The sequence below is a fragment of the Oncorhynchus gorbuscha genome, unplaced genomic scaffold (genome assembly GCF_021184085.1).
Source record: "Oncorhynchus gorbuscha isolate QuinsamMale2020 ecotype Even-year unplaced genomic scaffold, OgorEven_v1.0 Un_scaffold_1191, whole genome shotgun sequence".
NCBI classification, from domain to species: Eukaryota; Metazoa; Chordata; class Actinopteri; order Salmoniformes; family Salmonidae; genus Oncorhynchus; species Oncorhynchus gorbuscha.
This window is the reverse complement of record NW_025746045.1, coordinates 112,798-127,500: the sequence shown is the minus strand read 5'-3', so window position 1 is coordinate 127,500 and position 14,703 is coordinate 112,798. Positions and strand designations below refer to the sequence as shown.

Sequence of the window (14,703 nt, the reverse complement as noted above, 5' to 3'; positions counted from 1 at the left end):
ACACCCCCAACACACACACCCACAACACACCCCCAACACACACACACACACCCAACACAAACACACCCAACACACCCCCCAACACACACATTGAACTCACCACGACTGATTCCATGAGGACTCTGTGTCTGGGATGAGGCTGGACCACCAGACCTCTCAGAGGTTCCTCCACCCTGACCAACAGGCTGAGACTGGCCTCCGTCACCTCGCTGTGGACACACACACACACACACACACACACACACACACACACACACACACACACACACACACACACACACACACACACACACACACACACACACACACACACACACACACACACACACACACACACGTGATGAGCAACATTGAGACTTGAAGACTTGTGTTAGCTTCCCTAACAGACTAATATACTGGCTATACAATCACACTGTATGTGATATACTGTATGTAGATATACTGTATGTAGATATACTGTATGTAGATATACTGTATGTGATATACTGTATGTAGATATACTGTATGTAGATATACTGTATGTAGATATACTGTATGTGATATACTGTATGTAGATATACTGTATGTAGATATACTGTATGTGATATACTGTATATAGATATACTGTATGTGATATACTGTATATAGATATACTGTATGTAGATATACTGTATGTGATATACTGTATGTGATATACTGTATGTAGATATACTGTATGTGATATACTGTATATAGATATACTGTATGTAGATATACTGTATATAGATATACTGTATGTGATATACTGTATGTAGATATACTGTATGTGATATACTGTATGTGATATACTGTATGTAGATATACTGTATGTGATATACTGTATATAGATATACTGTATGTAGATATACTGTATGTAGATATACTGTATGTAGATATACTGTATGTGATATACTGTATGTGATATACTGTATGTGATATACTGTATATAGATATACTGTATGTAGATATACTGTATGTGATATACTGTATATAGATATACTGTATGTGATATACTGTATGTAGATATACTGTATGTAGATATACTGTATGTGATATACTGTATGTGATATACTCTATATAGATATACTGTATGTAGATATACTGTATGTGATATACTCTTAGAGAAAAGGGTTCCAGAGGTTTCGATGCTGTCCCCATAGCAGAACCCTTTTTGGTTCCAGGTAGAACCCTTTTTGTTTCCAGGGTAGAACCATTTTGGGTTCCATGTAGAACCCTTTGTGGAACATGGAACCAAAGGATTCTCCTATGTTCTAGAACGCACCCTTGTTTCAGTGTAGGGACGTATAGAACCATAGAGATATCTGACCTGTGTGCTGACAGATTCACCACCACCGGCCCCCTCTCCTCCCCGAGCCCCAGATCTATCACCGCAAACAGACTGTGGCTCTGGTTCCCCCCGCCTCTCCCTGGTTCTTCTGCCCTGCCTGCCCCTCTACACTCCCCCACAGTGGGCAGGAAGTCAGGGGGGCAGTGGTCCTGGAAGAGGACACTCTGGTTGCTTCCCTGCCAGTGGACTTTGGCTCCGTACTGAGAGTGGACCCGGAGCAGAACCACCGTCTGGTTGGGCCTGGATCACAATCACAATCATTTGTATTTGCCAAGTACATTATTTCACATATACCAGGAATTTGACCAGGTGAAAGGGTACTGATAATATCATACAATAAACAGAATATCCAATCCAATCCAATACAACACAACAAAACACAACACAACACAACACAACACAACACAATACAATACAACACAACACAACACAATACAACACAACGCAACACAACACAACACAACACAACACAACACAATACAATACAATACAATACAACACAACACAACGCAACACAATACAACACAACACAACACAACACAACACAAGGCAACACAAGGCAACACAACACAACACAACACAACACAACACAACACAACACAATGCAACACAACACAACACAACACAACACAATACAACGCAACACAATACTACAACACAACACAACGCAACGCAACGCAACACAATACAACGCAACGCAACGCAACACAATACAACACAACACAACACAACGCAACGCAACGCAACACAACACAACGCAACACAATGCAACACAAGGCAACACAAGGCAACACAACGCAACACAACACAACGCAACACAACGCAACACAACGCAACACAAGGCAACACAAGGCAACACAACGCAACGCAACACAACGCACAACACAACACAACACACAACACAACACAACACAACACAACACAACACAACACAACACAACACAACACAACACAACACAACACAACACAACACAACACAACACAACACAACACAACACAACACAACACAACACAACACAACACAACACAACACAACACAACACAATACCTGAAGTAGTATGTTCCGTTCTGAGAGGGGGGGTGGAGGACGGTGAGGCCCAGGGGAGGGACCACGCGGATGGGACATGACGCCATGACGGGGAAGGCAGGGTCGTCGGAGGTCACCTCCAGGCTATAGAGCCCCGGCTGGGAGAGGCCGGAGGAGAGCTGGGACCCCTGTAGCTGGGTCTCACTATGCCCAACGTAGAGCACCCTGATCGGGCAGACCACGTCCGCAGCCCAGACTCCTCCTCGAACATCCTCCAGGGTAATTTCAACGCTCTGGTCCAGGTCCACGGAACCTTCTGATTGGTTGGAGTTGGCCCACAGCCAGTCAGATTGGTTGAGGGCCAGGATTGGCTGTCGCCACGGCGACTGGGGTGAAGGGTCGCAGTGGAGCAGGGAGGCGGGGCCAGCGTTGTGCTGCAGGCCGATGATGTCGCCGGGGGAGACCAGCAGGTCCTCGACATGCTCCCTCACCTGAGGGAGAAGGAGAGGAGGAGAGTTTGGTTTAAAAGTACTAGTTGTCTTTGTTGTGTGTAGTTGTGTGTATCACTGTAGGTGTTTTGTTCTTTCATCATTGTGCGTGCGTGTGTGTGTGTGTGTGTGTGTGTGTGTGTGTGTGTGTGTGTGTGTGTGTGTGTGTGTGTGTGTGTGTGTGTGTGTGTGTGTGTGTGTGTGTGTGTGTGTGTGTGTCCATCCACTCACCAGTATGTGTGCAACAGGTCCAGCAGGCAGTGTAACCACCACTTCATCCACCAGGCTGTAGCTGGGACGCTGCGCCCCGTGTGGCAGAGTGTCTGCCTGGGTACAGTTGGCACAGGATCCAGGGTGGCAGGGGCTGGCTAGGGGCAGGCAGCGGCCCAGGAAGGGGCACCACTGCTGGGGAGGAGGGCAGGACGTGGATGGTAAAGGGGTGGAGGTGCTGGGCTCCATGGAGACACACAGAGCCACAGGATGACATAGGAGACCACCGCATCCTGGAGGGAGGAGAGTCGGGGTCGTCATGACAGAAACATCATCATGACAGAAACATCATCATGACAGAAACATCATCATAGCAGAAACATCATCATGACAGAAACATCATCATGACAGAAACATCATCATGACAGAAACACCATCATGACAGAAACATCATCATAGCAGAAACATCATCATAGCAGAAACATCATCATGACAGAAACATCATCATGACAGAAACATCATCATAGCAGAAACATCATCATGACAGAAACATCATCATGACAGAAACATCATCATGACAGAAACATCATGACAGAAACATCATCATGACAGAAACATCATCATGACAGAAACATCATCATGACAGAAACATCATCATGACAGAAACATCATCATGTCAGAAACATCATGACAGAAACATCATCATGACAGAAACATCATCATGACAGAAACATCATCATGTCAGAAACACCATCATAGCAGAAACATCATCATGACAGAAACATCATCATAGCAGAAACATCATCATGACAGAAACATCATCATGACAGAAACATCATGACAGAAACATCATCATGACAGAAACATCATGACAGAAATATCATCATAGCAGAAACATCATCATGACAGAAACATCATCATGACAGAAACATCATCATGACAGAAACATCATCATGACAGAAACATCATTATGACAGAAACATCATCATGACAGAAACATCATGACAGAAACATCATCATGACAGAAACATCATCATGACAGAAACATCATCATGACAGAAACATCATGACAGAAACATCATCATGACAGAAACATCATGACAGAAACATCATCATGACAGAAACATCATCATGACAGAAACATCATGACAGAAACATCATCATGACAGAAACATCATCATGACAGAAACATCATGACAGAAACATCATGACAGAAACATCATCATGACAGAAACATCATCATGACAGAAACATCATCATGACAGAAACATCATGACAGAAACATCATGACAGAAACATCATCATGACAGAAACATCATCATGACAGAAACATCATCATGACAGAAACATCATGACAGAAACATCATCATAGCAGAAACATCATCATGACAGAAACATCATGACAGAAACATCATCATGACAGAAACATCATCATGACAGAAACATCATGACAGAAACATCATCATAGCAGAAACATCATCATGACAGAAACATCATCATGACAGAAACATCATCATGACAGAAACATCATCATAGCAGAAACATCATGACAGAAACATCATCATAGCAGAAACATCATCATAGCAGAAACATCATCATAGCAGAAACATCATCATGACAGAAACATCATCATGACAGAAACATCATCATGACAGAAACATCATGACAGAAACATCATCATGACAGAAACATCATGACAGAAACATCATCATAGCAGAAACATCATGACAGAAACATCATCATAGCAGAAACATCATCATAGCAGAAACATCATCATGACAGAAACATCATCATAGCAGAAACATCATGACAGAAACATCATCATAGCAGAAACATCATGACAGAAACATCATCATAGCAGAAACATCATGACAGAAACATCATCATAGCAGAAACATCATCATGACAGAAACATCATCATGACAGAAACATCATCATGACAGAAACATCATCATGACAGAAACATCATCATAGCAGAAACATCAACATGACAGAAACATCATGACAGAAACATCATCATAGCAGAAACATCATCATGACAGAAACATCATGACAGAAACATCATCATAGCAGAAACATCATGACAGAAACATCATCATGACAGAAACATCATCATGACAGAAACATCATGACAGAAACATCATCATGACAGAAACATCATGACAGAAACATCATCATAGCAGAAACATCATGACAGAAACATCATCATAGCAGAAACATCATCATAGCAGAAACATCATCATAGCAGAAACATCATCATGACAGAAACATCATCATAGCAGAAACATCATGACAGAAACATCATCATAGCAGAAACATCATGACAGAAACATCATCATAGCAGAAACATCATGACAGAAACATCATCATAGCAGAAACATCATCATGACAGAAACATCATCATGACAGAAACATCATTATGACAGAAACATCATCATAGCAGAAACATCATCATGACAGAAACATCATCATAGCAGAAACATCATCATGACAGAAACATCATCATGACAGAAACATCATCATGACAGAAACATCATCATGACAGAAACATCCAGTGCTTAATTTGAGCCAGAACAGGATCCGGCACCTCTACGTTTTGGACTGTGGCATGAAAAATAATTTTCACATTTTGCAAAGTAAAAATGATTATAAAAGCATTCCAGGTTAATCTGAATTGCCTCTTCGTTAATTATCTGTTAAAAAGTTAATCTGAATTGCCTCTTCGTTAATTATCTGTTAAAAAGTTAATCTGAATTGCCTCTTCGTTAATTATCCTGCCCTGCAACATCGCACCCTGTTTGAGACCAACACGTGGCCATGGCTGTGTGAGTAGCAAGCCTGTATCTCTCACAGAACTAGAATGAGATTCCCTTTCTGTGTTCTCTCTCCCTCTCTGTTCTGATAGACATGAACCTGCAACTGTCATCTGTCCAGCGTTGCACTTCATCATTCATTTAGTTACAGAACCAAGGCTGTCTGTTCAGAAAGAAATGAAATGATTCAGTTTGTCCTACTACACCATGAGAAGGTCTATCATTTAGCCACAGAGGATCAATAGTTTCTTTTGAAAAACTGCCTGGCTGTGGATTGTGTGTAGCCCAATAACAAGGCCTACAGTCAGGGATGTGCTGCACATCTGTCAGTGAACGACAACATGCAGACAAAACAGGCCTTTCACAATATTTCAAATAGAAATCGCAGGGAAACACAGGTTGGAAAGCAATTGTCTCCTGCAGAAAACAGAAGAATGTAATCTGTCTGCTGCAGGCTGGAAAAATATTTGATCAACTTCTAAATATTGTTTTACATAGTAAAGAGAGAGAGAGGCTTTTAGCACAAACAAATCGGACATCACTGGTGAGTGATCTGAGCATCATTAGGTGAGTGATCTGAGCATCATTAGGTGGAGTGATCTGAGCATCATTAGGTGAGTGATCTGAGCATCATTAGGTGAGTGATCTGAGCATCATTAGGTGAGTGATCTGAGCATCATTTTAGGTGAGTGATCTGAGCATCATTAGGTGAGTGATCTGAGCATCATTAGGTGAGTGATCTGAGCATCATTAGGTGAGTGATCTGAGCATCATTAGGTGAATGATCTGAGCATCATTAGGTGAGTGATCTGAGCATCATTAGGTGAGTGATCTGAGCATCATTAGGTGAGTGATCTGAGCATCATTAGGTGAGTGATCGGAGCATCATTAGGTAAGTGATCTGAGCATCATTAGGGAGTGATCTGAGCATCAAATCTGAGCATCATTAGGTTTGATCTGAGCATCATTAGGTGAGTGATCTGAGCATCATTAGGTGAGTGATCTGAGCATCATTAGGTGAGTGATCTGAGCATCAAGAGCATCATTAGGTGAGTGATCTGAGCATCATATTGATCTGCTCATCATTAGGTGAGTGATCTGAGCATCATTAGGGGAGTGATCTGAGCATCATTAGGTGAGTGATCTGCTCAGCATCATTATGATCTCTGAGCATTCTGATCTGAGCATTATTAGGTGAGTGATCTGAGCATTATTAGGTGAGTGATCTGAGCATCATTAGGGAGTCATTAGAGTCTGAGCATCATTAGGTGAGTGATCTGAGCATCATTAGGTGAGTGATCTGAGCATCATTAGGTGAGTGATCTGAGCATCATTAGGTGAGTGATCTGAGCATCATTAGGTGAGTGATCTGAGCATCATTAGGTGAGTGATCTGAGCATCATTAGGTGAGTGATCTGAGCATCATTAGGTGAGTGATCTGAGCATCATTAAGTGATCTGAGCATCATTAGGTGAGTGATCTGAGCATCATTAGGTGAGTGATCTGGCATCATTAGGTGAGTGATCTGAGCATCATTAGGTGAGTGATCTGAGCATCATTAGGTGAGTGATCTGAGCATCATTAGTGAGTGATCTGAGCATCATTAGGTGAGTGATCTGAGCATCATTAGGTGAGTGATCTGAGCATCATTAGGTGAGTGATCTGAGCATCATTAGGTGAGTGATCTGAGCATCATTAGGTGAGTGATCTGAGCATCATTAGGTGAGTGATCTGAGCATCATTAGGGGAGTGATCTGAGCATCATTAGGTGAGTGATCTGAGCATCATTAGGTGAGTGATCTGAGCATCATTAGGTGAGTGATCTGAGCATCATTAGGTGAGTGATCTGAGCATCATTAGGTGAGTGATCTGAGCATCATTAGGTGAGTGATCTGAGCATCATTAGGTGAGTGATCTGAGCATCATTAGGTGAGTGATCTGAGCATCATTAGGTGAGTGATCTGAGCATCATTAGGTGAGTGATCTGAGCATCATTAGGTGAGTGATCTGAGCATCATTAGGTGAGTGATCTGAGCATCATTAGGTGAGTCAGTGAAACTGGAAAACATTTTTTGGACTATATTTTCCTCCTCACATCAAGACCTGGACTATTGATGGGCTCAAGACAAGGTCGATTTTTATTGATCTCAGATTCTCAGTTTGTCAGTTTCAAAGTAGCCTGCCATTTCAATTATTTGTGAGTTATTGAAAAATATTCTGCCAGTCTCCAGTCATCTATAGAATTGCATGAAATGTGTTTATAAAATACTTTTCCCGGACCCTCAACTACTCAACATGTTCCCAGTGTGTGCAACCTGTGTAAGTGCCTCTACTCTACCTGTGTAAGTGCCTCTACTCTACCTGTGTAAGTGCCTCTACTCTACCTGTGTAAGTGTCTCTACTCTACCTGTGTAAGTGCCTCTACTCTACCTGTGTAAGTGTCTCTACTCTACCTGTGTAAGTGCCTCTACTCTACCTGTGTAAGTGCCTCTACTCTACCTGTGTAAGTGCCTCTACTCTACCTGTGTAAGTGTCTCTACTCTACCTGTGTAAGTGCCTCTACTCTACCTGTGTAAGTGTCTCTACTCTACCTGTGTAAGTGTCTCTACTCTACCTGTGTAAGTGCCTCTACTCTACCTGTGTAAGTGCCTCTACTCTACCTGTGTAAGTGCCTCTACTCTACCTGTGTAAGTGTCTCTACTCTACTGCTCTACGCCACGACACTAATGTGATGATATGCATGCAAGGATTTATTATAAAAGGTGTGTCTGTCATCTCCCTCCCTCCGCCATCTCCTGTGTGTGTGTGTGTGTGTGTGTGTGTGTGTGTGTGTGTGTGTGTGTGTGTGTGTGTGTGTGTGTGTGTGTGTGTGTGTGTGTGTGTGTGTGTGTGTGTGTGTGTGTGTGTGTGTGTGTGTGTGTGTGTGTGTGTGTGTGTGTGTGTGTGCCCGTGTTATTGGTCTGTCTACCTATGTGTCCTCACCAGGCAGCAGCAGGGTTAGTCCAGGGTGCTGGCCACAGTGAGGTCTGTAGATCTGTAGGACAAGCTGAGTGTATGAGGACAGCTCCTGACAGATGAACTCTACAGATGACACACGACCTGCCTGAACAAACCCCAACGCTGGGAACAACAGGAGCTGATGAGGAGAGACAGAGAGAGTGTAGAGGACAGAGAGAGATGAACAGAGAGACAGAGAGCCTGAGAGAGAGAGCTGAGAACAGAGAGAGCTGAGAGGAGAGAGAGAGAGAGAGAGAGAGAGAGAGAGAGAGAGAGAGAGAGAGAGAGAGAGAGAGAGAGAGAGAGAGAGAGAGAGAGGAGAGGAAGAGAAAGAAAGAGAGAGGGAGGGGTGAGAGGAGGAGAGAAACATATTTTAGAGTGACTGTATGAGTGTGTAGACAGAGTGTGAAAGTACGTGTGTAGTGACATTGTGTGTCTCTCCTCACCTCTATGCTCCTGGCTGGTGGTTCAGGGGAGGAGAGCGGTGTGGGGGCGGGGCTACAGAGAGGTCTGTGGGTGGGGAAGACAGCCAAGCCCACCAGGTACACCCCTGCATCAGGAACACGCACTGGAGAGAGAGAGAGAGAGAGAGAGAGAGAGAGAGAGAGAGAGAGAGAGAGAGAGAGAGAGAGAGAGAGAGAGAGAGAGAGAGAGAGAGAGAGAGAGAGAGAGAGAGAGAGAGAGAGAGAGAGAAGGAGAAAAAGGGAGAGAGGAAAGAGAGAAGGAGAGAGAACTACTATCCTAGTAGTACTACTGGAGAAAACACTATCCTAGTAGACTGAGAAAACACCATCCTAGTAGGACTACTGTAGAAAACACTACCTAGTAGTACTATGAAAACACTATCCTAGTAGTACTACAGGAGAAAACACCTATCCTAGTAGTACTACTGGAGAAAACACCATCCTAGTAGTACTACTGGAGAAAACACTGGATCCTAGTAGTACTACTGGAGAAAACACTGAGAGTAGTACTACTGGAGAAAACACCATCCTAGTAGTACTACTGGAGAAAACACCATCCTAGTAGTACTACTGGAGAAAACACCATCCTAGTAGTACTACTGGAGAAAACACCATCCTAGTAGTACTACTGGAGAAAACACCATCCTAGTAGTACTACTGGAGAAAACACCATCCTAGTAGTACTACTGGAGAAAACACCATCCTAGTAGTACTACTGGAGAAAACACCATCCTAGTAGTACTACTGGAGAAAACACCATCCTAGTAGTACTACTGGAGAAAACACCATCCTAGTAGTACTACTGGAGAAAACACCATCTAGTACTACTGTATCTAGTAGTACTGGAGAAAACACCATCCTAGTAGTACTACTGGAGAAAACACCATCCTAGTAGTACTACTGGAGAAAACACCATCCTAGTAGTACTACTGGAGAAAACACCATCCTAGTAGTACTACTGGAGAAAACACCATCCTAGTAGTACTACTGGAGAAAACACCATCCTAGTAGTACTACTGGAGAAAACACCATCCTAGTAGTACTACTGGAGAAAACACCATCCTAGTAGTACTACAGTGGAGAAAACACCATCCTAGTAGTACTACTGGAGAAAACACCATCCTAGTAGTACCTAGTAGTACTACAGGAGAAAACACCATCCTAGTAGTACTACTGGAGAAAACACCATCCTAGTAGTACTACTGGAGAAAACACCATCCTAGTAGTACTACTGGAGAAAACACCATCCTAGTAGTACTACTGTAGAAAACACTATCCTAGTAGTACTACTGGAGAAAACACTATCCTAGTAGTACTACTGGAGAAAACAGTATCCTAGTAGTACTACTGGAGAAAACACTATCCTAGTAGTACTACTGGAGAAAACACCATCCTAGTAGTACTACTGGAGAAAACACTATCCTAGTAGTACTACTGGAGAAAACACCATCCTAGTAGTACTACTGGAGAAAACACTATCCTAGTAGTACTACTGGAGAAAACACTATCCTAGTAGTACTACTGGAGAAAACACCATCCTAGTAGTACTACTGGAGAAAACACTATAACAGATCATTTAACAGGTAACAGAGAGGGTAACAGAGAGGGTATGTAACAGAGAGGGTATGTAACAGAGAGGGTAACAGAGAGGGTATGTAACAGAGAGGGTAACAGAGAGGGTATGTAACAGAGAGGGTAACAGAGAGGATATGTAACAGATAGGGTAACAGAGAGGGTATGTAAACAGAGAGGGTAACAGAGAGGGTAACAGAGAGGGTTTGTAACAGAGAGGGTAACAGAGAGGGTAACAGAGAGGGTATGTAACAGAGAGGGTAACAGATAGGGTAACAGAGAGGGTATGTAACAGAGAGGGTAACAGAGAGGGCAACAGAGAGGGTATGTAACAGAGAGGGTAACAGATAGGGTAACAGAGAGGGTATGTAACAGAGAGGGTAACAGAGGGTAACAGAGGGGTATGTAACAGAGAGGGTAACAGAGAGGGTATGTAACAGATAGGGTAACAGAGAGGGTATGAGAGAGGGTACCAGAGAGGGTAACAGAGAGGGTATGTAACAGATGAGGGTAACAGAGAGGGTATGTAGAGAGGGTAACAGAGAGGGTATGTAACAGAGAGGGTAACAGAGAGGGTACCAGAGAGGGTAACAGAGAGGGTATGTAACAGAGAGGGTAACAGAGAGGGTATGTACCAGAGAGGGTAACAGAGAGGGTATGTAACAGAGAGGGTAACAGAGAGGGTATGTAACAGATAGGGTAACAGAGAGGGTAACAGAGAGGGTAACAGAGAGGGTATGTAACAGAGAGGGTAACAGAGAGGGTATGTAACAGAGAGGGTAACAGAGAGGGTATGTAACAGATAGGGTAACAGAGAGGGTATGTAACAGAGAGGGTAACAGAGAGGGTATGTAACAGAGAGGGTAACAGAGAGGGTATGTAAACAGAGAGGGTAACAGAGAGGGAATCAGAGAGGGTATGTAACAGAGAGGGAATCAGAGAGGGAATCAGAGAGGGTATGTAAACAGAGAGGGTAACAGAGAGGGTATGTAAACAGAGAGGGTAACAGAGAGGGTATGTAAACAGATAGGGTAACAGAGAGGGTATGTAAACAGAGAGGGTAACAGAGAGGGTATGTAACAGAGAGGGTAACAGAGAGGGTAACAGAGAGGGTAACAGAGAGGGTGTAACAGATAGGGTAACAGAGAGGGTAACAGAGAGGGTATGTAACAGAGAGGGTAACAGAGAGGGTATGTAACAGAGAGGGTAACAGATAGGGTAACAGAGAGGGTAACAGAGAGGGTAACAGAGAGGGTAACAGATAGGGTAACAGAGAGGGTATGTAAACAGATAGGGTAACAGAGAGGGTAACAGAGAGGTTAACAGAGAGGTTAACAGAGAGGGTATGTAAACAGAGAGGGTAACAGAGAGGGTAACAGAGAGGTTAACAGAGAGGTTAACAGAGAGGTTAACAGAGAGGGTATGTAAACAGAGAGGGTAACAGAGAGGGTAACAGAGAGGTTAACAGAGAGGTTAACAGAGAGGGTAACAGTAAACAGAGAGGTTAACAGAGAGGGTAACAGTGTGAGAGATAGTCGCGGTGGGGGGGGGGGCTGCAGCTGCTGTAAAGGAAGAGTCAACAGATACACATCTGGCAGAGTGGTCCCGCTAGGCGTGTGTGTGTGTGTGTGTGTGCTTGCGTGTGTGTGTGTGTGTGCGTGCGTGTGTGTGTCCAGTCTCCTACCTTGGGGGCTGTACTGGCAGACGTAGGCCCGTTTAGTGCTGCAGGGGTGTGAGCTGGGCAGAGCTGTGTGGTCTAGAGACACACACACTTTCCCCCGAACCAGTGTAGCCCGGTCTCTCCCTCCGCCCTCGCCCTCCAGCGCCTCCGATCCGTCCACCCAGCGCAGCGAGCCTGGAGAGTCCACGTCACTGAGACCCAACCAAACACTACGCTCCCTGTAGGGGGTAGAGAACACACACCTCACACACACACACACACACACACACACACATTATAGAGACCACACACACACACATTATAGAGACCACACACACCTCACACACACACACATTATAGAGACCACACACACCTCACACACACACACATTATAGAGAACACACACACCTTACAGACACACACCTTATAGAGACCACACACACCTCACAGACACACACATTATAGAGAACACACACACGTTACAGACACACACCTTACAGAGACCACACACACCTTACAGACACACACCTTATAGAGAACACACACACGTTACACACACACGCCTTACAGAGACCACACACACCTTACAGACACACACCTTATAGAGACCACACACACCTTACAGACACACACCTTATAGAGACCACACACACCTTACAGACACACACCTTATAGAGACCACACACACCTTACAGACACACACCTTATAGAGTCCACACACACCTTACAGACACACACATTATAGAGACCACACACACCTTACAGACACACACATTATAGAGACCACACATGTTTAGCGAACACACACATACATGTTAGCGAAGGAGACCACATACACACACATGTACACACACACATGTACACACACACATACACACAGATGCTGTAGACCTTACAGTGACCCTAGTGTTCTGCTACCACACGTAACTGACGCATGTGTGTGTGTGTGTGTGTGTGTGTGTGTGTGTGTGTGTGTGTGTGTGTGTGTGTGTGTGTGTGTGTGTGTGTGTGTGTGTGTGTGTGTGTGTGTGTGTGTGTGTGTGTGTGTGTGTGTGTGTGTGTTACAGGATTTATTAACACTAGTTACAGGATTTATTAACACTAGTTACAGGATTTATTAACACTAGTTACTAGTTACAGGATTTATTAACACTAGTTACAGGGTTTACTAACACTAGTTACTAGTTACAGGATTTACTAACACTAGTTACAGGATTTATTAACACTAGTTACAGGATTTATTAACACTAGTTACAGGATTTATTAACACTAGTTACAGGATTTACTAACACTAGTTACAGGATTTATTAACACTAGTTACTAGTTACAGGATTTACTAACACTAGTTACAGGATTTACTAACACTAGTTACAGGATTTATTAACACTAGTTACTAGTTACAGGATTTATTAACACTAGTTACAGGATTTATTAACACTAGTTACAGGATTTATTAACACTAGTTACAGGATTTATTAACACTAGTTACTAGTTACAGGATTTATTAACACTAGTTACAGGATTTATTAACACTAGTTACAGGATTTATTAACACTAGTTACAGGATTTATTAACACTAGTTACAGGATTTACTAACACTAGTTACAGGATTTATTAACACTAGTTACAGGATTTATTAACACTAGTTACTAGTTACAGGATTTACTAACACTAGTTACAGGATTTATTAACACTAGTTACAGGATTTATTAACACTAGTTACAGGATTTACTAACACTAGTTACAGGATTTATTAACACTAGTTACAGGATTTATTAACACTAGTTACTAGTTACAGGATTTACTAACACTAGTTACAGGATTTACTAACACTAGTTACAGGATTTATTAACACTAGTTACAGGATTTATTAACACTAGTTACTAGTTACAGGATTTATTAACACTAGTTACAGGATTTATTAACACTAGTTACAGGATTTATTAACACTAGTTACTAGTTACAGGATTTATTAACACTAGTTACAGGATTTATTAACACTAGTTACAGGATTTACTAACACTAGTTACAGGATTTATTAACACTAGTTACTAGTTACAGGATTTATTAACACTAGTTACAGGATTTATTAACACTAGTTACAGGATTTACTAACACTAGTTACTA

At 42.7% G+C, this 14,703-nt stretch overlaps 1 protein-coding gene across 1 annotated transcript in view; it reads right to left on the bottom strand.

The window, feature by feature from the left end:
* LOC124021738 (polycystin-1-like) overlaps positions 1-14,703 on the bottom strand; it is a gene marked incomplete at its 3' end in the record, with an annotated part of 147,470 nt that overhangs the window by 60,641 nt on the left and 72,126 nt on the right. The window contains 7 exon segments of the mRNA XM_046336870.1: positions 101-209; positions 1,325-1,585; positions 2,394-2,863; positions 3,092-3,363; positions 8,866-9,019; positions 9,327-9,448; positions 12,601-12,839. Of these exon segments, the coding sequence (XP_046192826.1) occupies positions 101-209; positions 1,325-1,585; positions 2,394-2,863; positions 3,092-3,363; positions 8,866-9,019; positions 9,327-9,448; positions 12,601-12,839 (1,627 nt within the window).